General features: G+C 39.0%; 1 protein-coding gene across 3 annotated transcripts in view; it reads left to right on the forward strand.

Moving 5' to 3' along the window:
* Positions 1-576: 576 nt before the first annotated feature.
* The window catches only part of DCUN1D1 (defective in cullin neddylation 1 domain containing 1), a 32,153-nt gene continuing 18,209 nt past the window's right edge, over positions 577-14,520 (forward strand). For 2 of the 3 annotated variants that reach the window (XM_058556277.1, XM_058556279.1), the window contains exons 1-3: positions 577-635; positions 11,751-11,967; positions 13,206-13,374. In XM_058556277.1, the coding sequence (XP_058412260.1) occupies positions 633-635; positions 11,751-11,967; positions 13,206-13,374 (389 nt within the window). In that variant the 5' untranslated portion in view covers positions 577-632. Of the gene's footprint in view, positions 636-1,381; positions 1,933-11,750; positions 11,968-13,205; positions 13,375-14,520 lie in introns of those variants that run through there. The other variant, XM_058556278.1, reaches the window with a different exon arrangement.

Raw genomic sequence — 14,520 nt, forward strand, 5'->3', positions numbered from 1 at the left:
GCTAGATTAAGGTCTCCTCTGGCAAGTCCACGTGGGGAACCTGATGCAGTCCAGATACTGGAACTGGGGGGGCGGAGGGGGGAGAAAACACGGGGGTGGAGGTTTATTCACTATTTTCTTCCTTTTTTGGCGGGGTATTGATGGGGAGGGGTGGTTTGGGATGGACCTAGCGCCTCAGCTCTCTCCCTTCCAGTTGCCCCAGCTGCTCAAGCGGTTAGCCGCGGCTCGTCCCCTTCTTCAGCCGGGTGGACACGGCTCGGGCCATCCGACGGCGGAAGAAGCGCGGAGGAAGCGGAGGTGGGTGTCCCCGGCCCCCACCCCGCCGGAGACCGACAGGCGCGGCGGGAGGATGTCGGCGCGCGGAGGGCGTGCCTCGCCCCCCCCCCGGTGCCCCCCGCCCCCAGCCCAGGGGGACCCCGCGCCCGGGGGAAGCCCCGCGCGGGGCGCCCGCCGCCCGAAGCAGTCCCTCCGCCTCCCGGAGGCCCGGGGCTGCCTCCTCCGGCCGCGCCGGGACCGCCCCGCACTGCGCATGAGCGGGAGCCCGGCGAGCCCGTGAGAGGAGCCGCCGCTGCCGCCGCCGTCCATTCGCTGCGGAGCCGGAGGAGGAGGGGAGAGGCCTGGAGGACAGCAACATGGTGAGGCACTGCGGCCGCCCGGCCGCCCGCCCGCCCCGCCGGCTGGGGCCCGGCACAGCCGCGCACTCCGGCCCCGGCCGCCCTCCGCCCCGCGGCGACCCCGCCGTCCCGAGCCTCGGCCCGCGGCCTCCGTCCCGCTCCCCGGCGGGGCTCTCCTCCCCGCCTCTCCCTTCCTCCTTCGCCCCTTCCCGCCCGGGCGCCGCCGCTACGCGAGAGCCGAGGAGGCGGAGCGGAGCCGGGCCTAGTCGGGAGCCCCGGGGAGTTTGGGGCACGGGGAGCGGCCCCCGGTGCCCCTCGCCGCCCCCCGGCGTGGGTCGGGGAGGCGTTGGGGCGGGGGGAGGGGAGGGGGCAACGGCCCTGCCCCTGCCCAGCCCCCTCGCCGGCTCCATTGTGTCTGGCCGGGGACCGGGGTCCGGGGTTCCGGGTGAGGAGCCTCCCCCCGCCCCGGAGCCGGGGCTTCCCCCTCCGCCCGGCCGGGGAGAAGGAAAGACTTTCCCGGGGCTCCTCTCCCTCCTCCGCACTCGGCTCCAACACCCTTCAAGTCTCCAGGCAGTTCTGCTTGGGGCGGGGTATCAGCCCTTTTCCTTTCGCCATCACCTCTTGATGCGTCCCATGCTTTTGGAAAGGAGAGTTTCCCTGGCCAGTTGGTGGAGGTTATATTTACCTCCCTACTGAGAACATGGGAGACCGCTGAGCTAGGGGACGTGGGGGGGAGGGGAGTACGGAAGTGCAACCTGTTCTCATTTCATAAAATTAGGAGAAACCGACTTGCTACCTTTTGAGCGCATATTTTGTTTGCTCGGGGTGGGAGGAGTAATTGCTTTATTATGCCAGTTAAAGACCATTTGTGATTTTTAAAAAACAGTTTGTCAAGTTATTCTCTTTTTTTTTTTTGTTTGGGGAAAAAGAAAATAGTCTTACAAGCTTGAAGACGTGGTAGGCAAGTTATCTGTTTACATTTTGGTAATTATGTACCTGACTGTTGGACTCTTGTTTTTCAGAAGCGATGTTTGGCATTATAGTCTGAGCATGAGTTGAATTCCATGCAGGTTACTGTGTGAATAGACAGTAAAAATGATATTGTTGTCCTTTCGCTCTTGGGGGACATAAAGGCCTCTTTGAGGAGGGTGTCTGTGTGTGTCTGTGTCAAGGGAATGCCCCAGTGTCTTTGTTTTTAGTTGGTCTTATTTTTGCTGAATGACGCTTATCTAGCCCCAGCCTCCAACTTGGCAGAATTTTGGTGTCATGTACGGATACGTGGTTTAGTTTGCTGTATATTCAAGATTTATGTTCTTTGGTAAGTTCCGTAAAAATTTACCATTTGTATTTTTAGGAAAACTTTGCCATAAAGTACAGGTTCATGTTCGGATTGATATTACAGTTTCAAGGATTCACCAGGGCATCCGAACAGTTTCTTATCTCTTAAGTATTCTGACGGTCATAGACATTACTCCTAAAGTTTCCAGACTCTTGGAGAATAGATGAGTAGTAAGCCGGAGGTAATGAAATGTAATTCCCTGGTAAACACTGTGAGAGCATTGAAATGTGTTCTGTTCGTAATAGTCTTCAAGTCGGCATCGTCCCCTGTAATCCAGGGTCTGGATAATGCTCATCACCTGTTCAGGAATTCAGGATTCCCCTGGTTCCTATGAGAGTTCAGCTTGGATTGGAGCTTGTGAACTTCTAGCCTTTTGTTAATATTAAATTAGCTAGTCTTGGAACTTAGCCATAACTCATCTAATTATACAAGTAGTGACAAGATATCACTAATTTAAAACACCTTTTGTGGCTGAACTCAGATCATGTCGCTAGAATTGTCTTGGTATGCTCTTGTTAGTTTAGAAACTAAATCACCATGGGCCCTAATAGAAGTTAGGCCATAAGAATTTTCTAGTTAAGAAGTTTTTAATTGTAAATTTATCTTACTTATAATGGTTTCTTGATACATATTTGGGCTCTTTTTACTTTTTTGGGTGTGTAGTGTGGCTTATTTCTAGAGCACATGTTATTGTCAATTCTGGGGCAAACTTAAATGATGAGATATCTGAAATACCTTGTATGAGAAAAAAATATTGTTTAGTTAACCTACCTGACGCACACATAGAAAGACCAAGAATAACTCCCCAACTGGAAAATGTGCTGTTACTCCTGAAAACTTTTTAAAAAGTGTTCAAAATTTCTGGGTTGTTTTCTTATTTGTAGGATGACAAGATTGGATATGATGATTTCTAAAGTTCCATTCAGCTAAAAATTCTGATTCTAATGATTTTTATTAGATGTGTGAGAAATTTGTAGACTGTGTAACCTACTAGCTTTTTCTAGACTCAGCATCATAGAATTTTTAGACCTGAAATGGCTCCAGAGATCATCTGATTTACTCCTCTTTTACAGAAGAAGAAATTAAGGATCAAGGAGATTTTGAGGTTCAAGTTTGCAAAATTGTTTGTTGCAGAACGGAAACTATTTTCTCCTGGTTTACTATTTCCCCCAGTATTTGTGGTACATGTAATCTTTTCACTCAACGTGAAATCTAGAGAAATGGTTGAAGATTATATTACTCATTTGAACAGAGGAAAATCCAAGTGTTATTAATGAATATGTTAAATAACAAAATTCAAATTAATAGATGACTAGTGATGCTAATTATGTTTTTAATGGTTTTTAAAAAAATGTATGGACTTTGAAATTTAAGATTGTATTTTCAACAAATACCAGAGTTTATAAGTCCAAATGACTGTAGGCCTGTTCCAGGTTGTCTCTTTAGAATTTGTTTCATGTTCTTTTGCATATACATAAATAAATTAAAGGAGGGCTTTAATTCATTTTAATGATTATTTATTAAACACCTACAGTGTGCTAGGCACTGTTCTAGGCATTGGGAATATGGAGATAGATATCTGTCTATATATTTTTTTTCACTGAAAAGATAAAAATCTCTGCTCTGGTGAGGGTTACATTTTAGTAGGGAGAGACAAATAGTAAACATAGTATATATTTTTCTTCCTTACTATGTTAGAAGATGTTAAGTGCTATGGGAGAAAAACAGTGTTAGAGAGGGGAATTGGGAGTGCTGGCGCACAGTGGAAGTGGGGTTGCAAAATGAGGTGAATTTTGAGCAGACTAGGAGATGTAGGAGTAAGCCATGCAGAAATGTGGTGGAGAGAATTCGAGGAACAGTGAGACCTGTGTGGCTGGAGCAGTGTGTCTGGGGGAGAGGGGCACACTGGGTATTGGAGCAGATGAGGTCTGAGCGATAAGCAGTGGAGATGGGCTTGGATGGGCATTGTAAGGATACTGGGTTTTTACTCCCAGAGAAATGGGAAGCCACTGAAGGGTTCTAAGTGGTAGGGTAGACCTGATTTCTGCTGTCCCACGGTGTCCTATTACAATATTATAGATAATTATTTTTTAAAGCAATTTTTAAAGACAACAAAACTCATAGTTTTCTTTCCCGTGCAGGTTCTGTGTGCAGAGTTCTGAATTCTGTTTAGGATGATTGTCCAATATTCAATAAAAACCAGTTGACCATCAAGTTTACCTAGCCATGCTAGTTAATAAAAACAACACAACAAAACCTCTTTCATAGATTACTTTAGAATACAGTATATTCTAGTAATTTGTATGTAGTTTAATGGCTATATGTAGAAAACTGGGCCTTTGGGGAGAAAGAAGGACATAACATTTATTGAGAACATACTGTCTGCTAGTCAGACAATTTACATCTAGTATTTTATTTAATCTCCGCTCTAATTTGTGAGATAGGTATTGCTACCTTCTTTTAATGTATCTGAAAGTGGAGGTTTAGCAGTTCTAAATAATTTGACCAAACAGTATGTGGCAGAGCAGGGATTAGAAGCCTGGTTTCTGGTTACACATTTTATCTACCCAGCCTCTTTTTTTTTTTAAACTCAGCAAGCACCCTTTCAGTATAGGTGTGGAATTTTTGATTAGTTTCATTCTGGTTTTTTCCTTATATTGAATAGTGACCTAGTTGTTTCCATATCATATCAAATGATCTGATGTAAACATTTAAGTAATTGAATAATGAAAACTCTTTTGGTGCATATAATAAAAAAGTTGAAAGTAAAATTAACTCACAGCAGTGGGTTTTTTTTTTTTCTTTAAGTTTTGAAAGAGCTGAGGTCGTTTGAGTCAAGTGACTGTTTTGATTATGGTTGGGTCGAGCATAATGAGAATCTGTGAGAAAGCCCCCTTTTACATTTCAGTGTGTGTGTGCTGTTCAAGTTGTGATAGTATTAGCCATGACATTTGATGAAGAGACATAGTTCCAAATAGGATTCAGTTGCTTTGTGGACACAAACAAGCTCTTGAATAACCTGCTGACTATCTAGTTTACTTAGTCAATCTAGGTGTATACCTCCTAACTAAGAAAAAGCAAAAACAGAAGGGAAGAAATGCCACTAAAGAGCCTCTTGTCACTTTGTTGAACCATTTTATGTAGTTAGTACCTAATCACTGAGAGTGATTAGGCTGCTCATTTGCACTGTAAAATTTTAAGAGAGATTTACTTTTAAACAGTTTTGTAAAGAATTCTATTGCATTACACTGTTGAATCCCTCAACACTGAACACAGTGTTCAGCAACAGAGATAAGTTGAAGTACATGGGCCAGTCCTTTGTTATATTAGGATATTTTCATTTCAGTAAATATTTAGAGTGCTTATTTATTATTCATAGGGTTCTAATATTTCTGGATTTAGGATCTGAGTAGATACCAAATCTTAGAATTAGGAGATTTCATTTTTCAAGGATTATTTCAAGGATTATTATTAGGCTCTTTATGAAACATATTGTATGACTGTTGGATGATGGTCGTTACTGTAAGTTCTTTAACCATGGAACTTTAAAAATTTCATTTAATTTGTTTTTTTTGTTTTCTCCTCAGTAATCTTATTATTAATTCGAGGTTTCTTTAGAAAAGATCTTTATGGAGAAGAGAAGCAAATTTAAATTAGCTGCCTTGACTGCTTGTTAGAAGTTCAAGCGATAAGTTTGGGAGAATCAATGGAAATATTATGGCTAACACAAGTATTTTAAGGAGGTTATTTCTATCTTATTATCATAGATAATCAGAAATTAGCAAAAATAACTGTTTTTAATAGTCAAAACAGTCGTCTCTAAACCAAAATCAAAACATGTATTCCTTTTACAGTGGTAGTCATCTTATGAATAATCCAATAATTCTGAGGGTAAGGAGGAGAAAATTCTTTAAATTTCCATTAACGGAATATTTTTTTGAAACCTGTGAGGAAAATCCTTTAAAAACATACAAAACCAGTTTGAATCGTACAAGTATACTTTCGGAACTATTTTTTCTGGTGGATTGTCATTGTATAAAACATCATTGGGTACAGTCAATACATAGGCTAGTATAGTAGTCCACGTTTGACTTAGTCGTGGTACAGCGCCTCTTAAGAGTTCATTTTAACTGTCATTCAAAGTGCAGGAAGTTTACAGGTGAATGATAAGGGCCACAGGCCTAACCATAAGTAATTATTCTAAACTGCAGGTTATAATTTAAAAGAATACTGAGGGGTTTTTTGTTTTGCTTAATATTTGAATTATACACATTTGCTTATATTTTCTGGCCATAACCTGTACATGTATTTGTATTTTCTCTGGTTTTCAAGTTTTTTTGTTGGAAAAGGAAACCCTGACTTGAATGCCCCCTAATAGTCCACCTTTGTACGTTTAAAGCTATAGATTGTGGCCATCTTTTTAAAAATAGACTATGACAGGACTGGAAACACATTTTTCTTCCTGTTGTCTTAAAAATAACCTATCTCCCTTAAAAAAAATAAACCCTTCACTTGACTGTAAATATTACAAAGATTATAATACACATATTGTTTTTGAAGACTGAAAAAAAAAAATAACCTATCCCCCTTTTTGCCCCTCCTCTTTCTCCCAAAAACCCTAAAGGGAAGTTCCATCCCTAAATTAGCCTCTTAGTTAGGTTGTGAGGGAATGTTTAATGGACAATTTTTAGTCAGAATGCAGATTGTTTACATTTGAAAGGGGAAAGGTCACTTGATTACTTATTTAACTTTTCCATAAAAATAAGTGAAGTATTGCTCACGATCCCCTCCTCCTCCCAGCGCACACATAATTAGTCAGTGGTTGCACTTTTGTCCTTTTTGTTTTCTCTTTCGCTTGAGGACAATGTAGGATAAATGGAAGGACGGCATGCCTTGAAGCCAGGCACCAGGCTTTTATTCTTGGCCCTGCAGCTTTTTGGATAGTCTGTCTGTAGATGCATGGAGTTCTGAGGCTTGGTTTCCTCATTGGTAAAATGGAATCAATGATAACCACCTTGCAGGATTGTTAATAATTAAATGCCTAGCACAGAGTTGGCACACAGTAGGAGCTCAAGTAAATAAATGTTAGCTGCTAGTTTTCTGATTACGGTTATTTTTCTTTCTTTCTTTGCCGTTTACATAAAATTACTTTTTTCTCTGCAGTATTCTTCTCTCCTTGATGGACTTGTAAGGAGTCCTTACTGTGTGCTAGTTACAATTCTTAAGAGTTTAACCTGGATCAGTTTGTGTAACCTTCACACTCTGTTTACAGATGAAGAAATTGAAGCACACAGAGATTAAGTAATTTTCCCAAAGTCACACAGCAATTAAGAGACACAGGTGGGATTAAGATCCTGCCAGTCTAGCTTGAGAGTCTGCACTCTTCACTAATCATATAGTGCCTCTCTGTGCAGGTAGAAGGAAGAGAATTTCTAGCTACTCCTACCTAGATTCTTAGTCTGGCTTTCCTGCAGAACTTTGCCCCTAGGTGAAAGTCTTCTCTAGGAGTAGGTAGTCTCGTTAGTTGAATTGATTTTTCCTGTACTTTTGACTTCAGACCTATAATCTATGGGAAGGCCTTTTATGGATGAGTGGTTTGGGATACTGGTAACATTTGGCTATATCTGCTGAATACTACGTATCATACATGGAAAGTATGATTTTCTGGACTTAAACTAGTTCTTCTAAATTTCAGATGAAGTTAAACTTAATCATATGGTAAACACGTGGGAATCAACATACAGAGCTTTTAGTGAAAATTATGGATGATCATTACAGTGTTTTGATTTTTAAAATATTACTTTTTGTGAGCTGGAATCATCAAATCTTGAGATAATTAGAATTGAGTTAGAAAATTAATTCCTTTAAGAATATAAAGGCCTTGGGGCCGGCCCCGTGGCTTGGCGGTTAAGTGCGGGCGCTCCGCTGCTGGCGGCCCGGGTTTGGATCCTGGGCGCGCACCGACGCACCGCTTCTCCGGCCATGCTGAGGCCATGTCTCACATACAGCAACTGGAAGGATGTGCAGCTATAACATACAACTATCTACTGGGGCTTTGGCGGGGGAGGAAAGAATATAAAGGCCTTGAGATCTTTCTTTGTGGAGTTCAGACTGAACTTGGAACTTAAAGGTAAGAAGATGAAAATTCAGAATAATAGAAATAATAAAATGGATCTTAATTTTTTGCTTTTAAAAATATCATTTACCTGTTAAATTATTTCTATTTTGAAATTGTTAGGACTTAGTTAACTAGAGAATTATTTTCAACGTTCGTTGTTTTTCTTGAGGGAAATACTTTCTTAACTTTATAATCATCGTTTTTTTTTTACTATAGAGCCTTTTTGAGTCCCTGTTCTTCTATCACGATAGACTTTGTAGATTCAGTCATAAAATATACTTGACTATATGATACTTGGCTACATTCAAAATATTTGTCTGATTTTTTTTTAACATATGAACAGTTATTTTAAATGCAATTCTTAGATTTCTTGAGTGAAAAAAATTGCCCATGTGCTAGATTTAAGTATTTATATGTATTGATAACCAGATTTTTTATTTTGGAAAAATGAGCAAGTGCTTTTTACTATCCAAATGATGATAGTATTTCTAATTTGGTAATCTTCGATACAATTGTAATTAGCTTTCTGTTGCAAGAGACAGCCTTTCTCTCCTTTTCTCCTTCTCTCCGTCCCCTTTTTTTTTTTGTTAGAATTAAAAATAATCAGAATATATCTTATATTTTATATGTTTTACATAATTACCAATATTGAATTTCCTTGAAAATTTGATATTATCTAGATAGTTTTCACATTTGAGTACTGAAGATTTTATTACCTAATCTTATTTAGTGACCACTCTAGTTTGTTCCTTGTAAATAAGTCTTAAAGTAAATGGCATACACTACATTTGAGTGCTGAATCATTGTAGTTGTCACATGTTTTTGCTCTTAGGAAGATCCCCAGTGGGTTTGTGGTAGAAATAGAGAAAATCCATCTGTTTTTTTCTTCCACCTCAGTTTTCTCTCCACCCTCTCATCCCGTAGAAAATAATTCTTTGCTGGCTAGATACCCTTTTTCTCTTCCTTAAGTTACCTGAAATTTAAACCTTTGATGCCATACTCTCAAAATCAGAACACCTTGCCTGGTGCCCCCATGTGGCCTGGAAAAAGCCGGTGGGAGTGTTACAGCTGTCCTGAATAGGCTTGGGGAGAGGGCGGGCAGGTCTATGTAGTCCACTCCAGCTTTACTCGAGGACAGCCTTTGAGACTACAGAGTTGAGTACATCCTCCCTAGTAAGAGAACAAGTGTTAAGATTTATTCTAGGCACAAAGAGCTGACAGAGAAATGGTAAGAGTGCATTATAAGTACAAGAAGGAGAGGAAACTTATCAGACTTTGCAGGAATGGGATTGCTTATTACTACTTGGTCTAGCAGGAACCCATAATCAGTTCTCTGCCAGGTATCACTCATTAGCCTTTATGGTAGTGAAAATGGGTAGCTGTAGCCCTTTTTCTTAAAATATATTGATATTGCTCCGTATGCTGGAAATTTAAAGCAGTTAAACTAGTTAAAATAGTTTATAGATACAAAGACCTTATTTTATTACGTCTACTTTTTTTTTCAAATAAGATGTGACATGGAATAATTCACTTCTATAATTTTATTAGTTTGTGTGGGTAAGATGACTTTTTATCTTTGTTCCCCCAATTTTCTAATATCTTGCTCTGTGACAGGAAGTCATTAGTAGAGTGAACAGCTCTTTTTGGCTTGTAGAAGTGACTTAAGCTGTGTTTTCCTTCCTCTCTTCAACAAAAGTGATTCGGGTTTCAGAGAACAGAGCACTGGTTTTAATAGTATATGATAAAACCCCAAATAATCCTGATTGTTTTGCTGCCTCCAACTTTTAGGAGAATGGGAAAAAGTTATACAAAGAAGTTATATCAAATTTAATTAAAAAGTAATTTCCAGGATGTGGCCTGTAGTTGTTAGAGTTCTCGGTTAATCTCCAACACTTTGTACAACATTATATAGCAGTCACTGATGGTCATAGTGCCCCCCAGATATTTCCCTCTTCTTCAAAGAAGGAGTAAAACATATCTCAGTATAAGACAGGTATCTTCCTTGGCATTCGATGTTATTGTGGGTTTGTTGCAATTGAATAATAAATCTTGAGGAGATATTTTTGAAAAGGGAAGAATCCTAGACATTTGAGAGATGTGTTGTGTAATGGGATATGAGTTATCTGGTGTCCAGAGGTGGTAGAGTTATTAGGGAACTACCAGGAGGTGAGTGAATTTATAGTTTCTCAATTTTAATGGAGAACAGAGGTTGAGATTGTAATATGTAATCTAAGCAATAATATATTTACAGAGAGAGAAGAGTATGGCTGACAGAACAGACTCCAGGGCGTAAACATTTAACCAACAGGTTTTCATATTTGATTTTGCATAGTCTTATTTTTATTCTGTGGTAAGTGGAAATATTTATATCTTTGGTAGTCTTTTCCCTGAAAATCTCAAAAGGCTTATAAATATATACAGCAAGCAGTGTAGTTTATGGAAAGAATACTAAGACTTGGACTCACGAGACCTTTCTCTTCTTGTCCCGTTTTTACTAATAATAACCTGGGTGATTTGTGAACAAATTCCTTAACCTTCTGGGTCTGTTTGCTCATCTGTACAATCAGGGAGTTGAGGTTTGTGATCTGTCACTTTGGGCCAGATCAAAGATGCTGTTCTCAGATGTCTTGTTTAAACCACAGAACACTATATCTATTAATGTGTGCCCCTACTCACGTGCTTTTTTCCCCTTCATTTGCAAGAGTAGCTCAGGAAGAACCCCAGTATTTTGCTGAGAGATGGTATTAGGACTTGGGAGGAGAAGCAGAATAATGGGGAGGCTGAAATTGCACAGGAGACCAGTTTGGGTGGGAGGGAAGGGAGAATGTGGTCCTTGATACTGGGAGATAGTGGAGGGCCTGATTGCTCTGCTTCATTTTGCTTAGGTTTCAGGTTAGGTGAGAAGTGAATCTGTGTCAGCATAAGGCAAGTGAGAAGAGGTTATTATAGTAGAGGGGCTGTTTGGAGAGAGCCTCCACTAGGCTCAGGCTAAGGGAAAGAGGTGATTCCTTTAGGGGAAAAAAGGGAGAATCCTATTAAAAATTACCTTGGTTGGAAGGATGCAGGATACTTGTTCATGTTTCACTGATTCCGATTTGAATGAAAATATGAGGAAATTCTCTTGATAATTATCTTGGTTCCTGAATACACCAGGAGGAATGTAGGGTACTCATATTGTCTTGCTTTCTCACATTTGGTAAAAATAGCAAGAAAACAAGAGGGGTGGGGTTGGGGAGAATTGTACCCTATATCCCTTATAATGGGTTTTAGGACTGCAACCAACACCTGTTAGTCTCATTGATCCCCAGGGTCATTTGACTGTTCTGGCTGAGTAGATAATGTCACCTTCTTCCCCACCACTCCTTATGCATCCCTTGAGAGCTTTGTGCTTGGTCAAGGTTTTGAGAGTAGCTGTAATTCCCTTCTAGAACCTTTATACATGCTGTGAGGATCCACTTTTGGGAGAAAGGCAGGGTAGTTGATAGCAAATTCTGTGTTTTAGATTTTTAAAAAAATTTGTCTTTCTGATTAATAGTAGATCAAAAGTAAGTCTTGAGCTAAAATGTTTTAATATTTTATGAAGAAAAGGTATTGCTAAGAATGATTAGTCAGCCGTATAGAAATACTTAGTCTTCTGTGATTTTATGTAGAGTTTCAGTTTATTTTCTGGTTTCAATAGAACAAGTTGAAATCATCGCAGAAGGATAAAGTTCGTCAGTTTATGATCTTCACACAATCTAGTGAAAAAACAGCAGTAAGTTGTCTGTCTCAAAATGACTGGAAGTTAGATGTTGCAACAGACAATTTTTTCCAAAATCCTGAACTTTATATACGAGAGAGTGTAAAAGGATCATTGGACAGGAAGAAGTTAGAACAACTATACAGTAGATACAAAGGTGAGTGTTTGCTTGTGACTTTAAATATTTTGAATCAGATTTTCCAAAGTTATATGCTTCTTGTGAGAAATCAAAAAATACGTAGAGCATAAATTTGGTAGATGTGTCCAGCAGAGCTCTGTAGACCTTAGTATTAAATTCTTCAAGAGATCTGAGAGAAATTGTTTTCCTCTTCTCACTAAAATTTCTTCTTAACCTCTTTATTTCTTCCCCCTTTATACCCCTTTTTTTCCTCCCCCGTGATCTAGTTTGAGAATGGGGGCTGGGGTTTTTTCCCTCATTTTCATAAAACTCAGCTGAGCTGATTTTAAGAAGACTTGCATAATAATTTTAATAACCTTTAAAGAATTATAAAGTAATATATACTTTAAAAACTTAATACATAATAGATGAATAAAGAAAAAGTTAATAGTTTCTGCATCTTTTCCTCACTTATTCTCCTGAGGGAACTAATATTTAATAGCGGGGTGTGGATCCTTCCATGTCTTTTATGTTTATGCAGAAATATATATATATAGAGTTTCTTTCAAAATTTTTCCAAAAATGGGATTATATTTTATGCATAATTCAGGATGTGCACGTTTTTTATTCCTAGAAGATGTTAGCAAATCACATTTGACGGAGTGTAGGAGTGCCCCTTTCTTCTTGTGTTTGTTGTCACTTTAAATTTTTGCTGTCCGATAAGTAAATATTGATAGTTGGGTTTTTTTCTGTTATTTGAACAACAGATGTTTATATTGTTGAGATAAGGATTAAATTGCAGAGTTTATGGTTTTTCTGATAATCTCTTAAGAAGTGATTGCTGTGGTAAAATGAATTTTGTTTTAAGAAAAAAAGAATTTCTGTATATAATACTGTTAATTTAGAATGCCTACGTAAACAAAATATGGATATGTTCAGTAAAAATCTTTTCTCTCTATATAGGAATGTCTGATTTTCTGAACGTGTATGAGTATGGGATATATTTCACGTGAATAAATGAGAGTTTTAGAAATCAAGTGCCGTGCCCATCTGTGTATATATCTTCCTGTTCATCTTTTAAGAATGCTATTTCAGGGGCAAAGTGGCTTTAAATATTATAAGGGGAAAATATCTGTTAGAGTAGTATTGCTTTATGTCTTTGGTCTATTGTAATCTTTTTTTTTTTTTAGTGGAACATACAGCATTACCTTTTTCAGTTTTAGTAATAGTATAACCAAGTATGGCACTAATTTAATATTGCATTGTTATTTTTAAAGATCCTCAAGATGAAAATAAAATTGGAATAGATGGTATACAGCAGTTTTGTGATGACCTGGCGCTCGATCCAGCCAGCATTAGTGTGTTGATCATTGCATGGAAGTTTAGAGCAGCAACGCAGTGCGAGTTCTCCAAACAGGAGTTCATGGACGGCATGACAGAGTTAGGGTGAGTATATAATTACCATAGGAAATTAGCTGCATTACTATGAAAATGACTGTGGACCTGAGTTATGTTATGAATTTTTAAAGGTAAATTAAATTAAATGTAAATTAAATTTTTAAATGTAAAGTGAAATCATTGCAGAAGGATAAAGTTCGCCAGTTTAAAAGTTCGTCAGTTTAAAAATTTGCTGGCCCACAAACATTGGTATCAATAGAAATGGGCTAATATAATATGCTAGTTCCTTCCCATGTCATACAGTTTGCTGGGATTGTGGAGTTATCTGTGTAGTTAGTACAGACTATTTCATTTGCATTATACTTTTATCATTTGTTTCTAAGGGAGGTTCACTAGTATTAAAATAAATTACTATGCTTTAATATTTAACATGGATAAGTGAAATGAGCAAGTTTTAAGTTATTTCCTAAAGTGAGGCTGTGAACTCTGAATTTATAAACCATCTCCTAGAATTTAAAATCTTGGAAGTTACTAATCACTTTTTGTTCCACTTATACCTTGACAGCTGATTAACTAAATGTCTTGGGATAAATAGACTGAAAAATCATGGGTAAAGGTTGTACGTATGGCCTCTAGTTGTCTATATTCAATGAGGCTGTAAAAGTAGTCAGCCTATGGATAGGTAACAGGCTGCCCTTTCTGTTTTTAGTGGGTGACTGTTGAATAATAATAGCTACCATTTGTTGAACATTTATTTCAGAAACTGTGCTACTAAGTACTTCACCTACCTCTTCACAACAGCTTTTTGAAAGATAAGAGTGTTTATGTTCCCGTTTTAGAGGTGAGAAAACTGAGGTACAGAGAAACTATAGAGTTAGGTAGTATTCGAGCCAGAATTTGAACCCAGGTGTTCTGATTCTTAAGCCTGAGGGACGTTGTAATCAGTCAGGGTCCAGACGAGGCACAAAAACTATACCAGTTTGAACTGGGTAATTCGTAAATATGTAATTTGAACAGGGTAAATTTAAAAAATTGTTTTATTGTGTAAAAGAGGTAAAAGAAAACTAAGGTATAACGGGTAGCAGTTGCAAGAAGCTGCCACCACCCCCGGAGCTGAGGGAAATGGACAGAAAGAAACCTAAAACTTAGCAGACCCCATAAGGCTGAGATTCAGACCTCAGGGGAAAGGGTATG

The sequence above is a fragment of the Diceros bicornis genome, chromosome 15, assembly GCF_020826845.1.
Source record: "Diceros bicornis minor isolate mBicDic1 chromosome 15, mDicBic1.mat.cur, whole genome shotgun sequence".
Taxonomy (NCBI): Eukaryota; Metazoa; Chordata; class Mammalia; order Perissodactyla; family Rhinocerotidae; genus Diceros; species Diceros bicornis.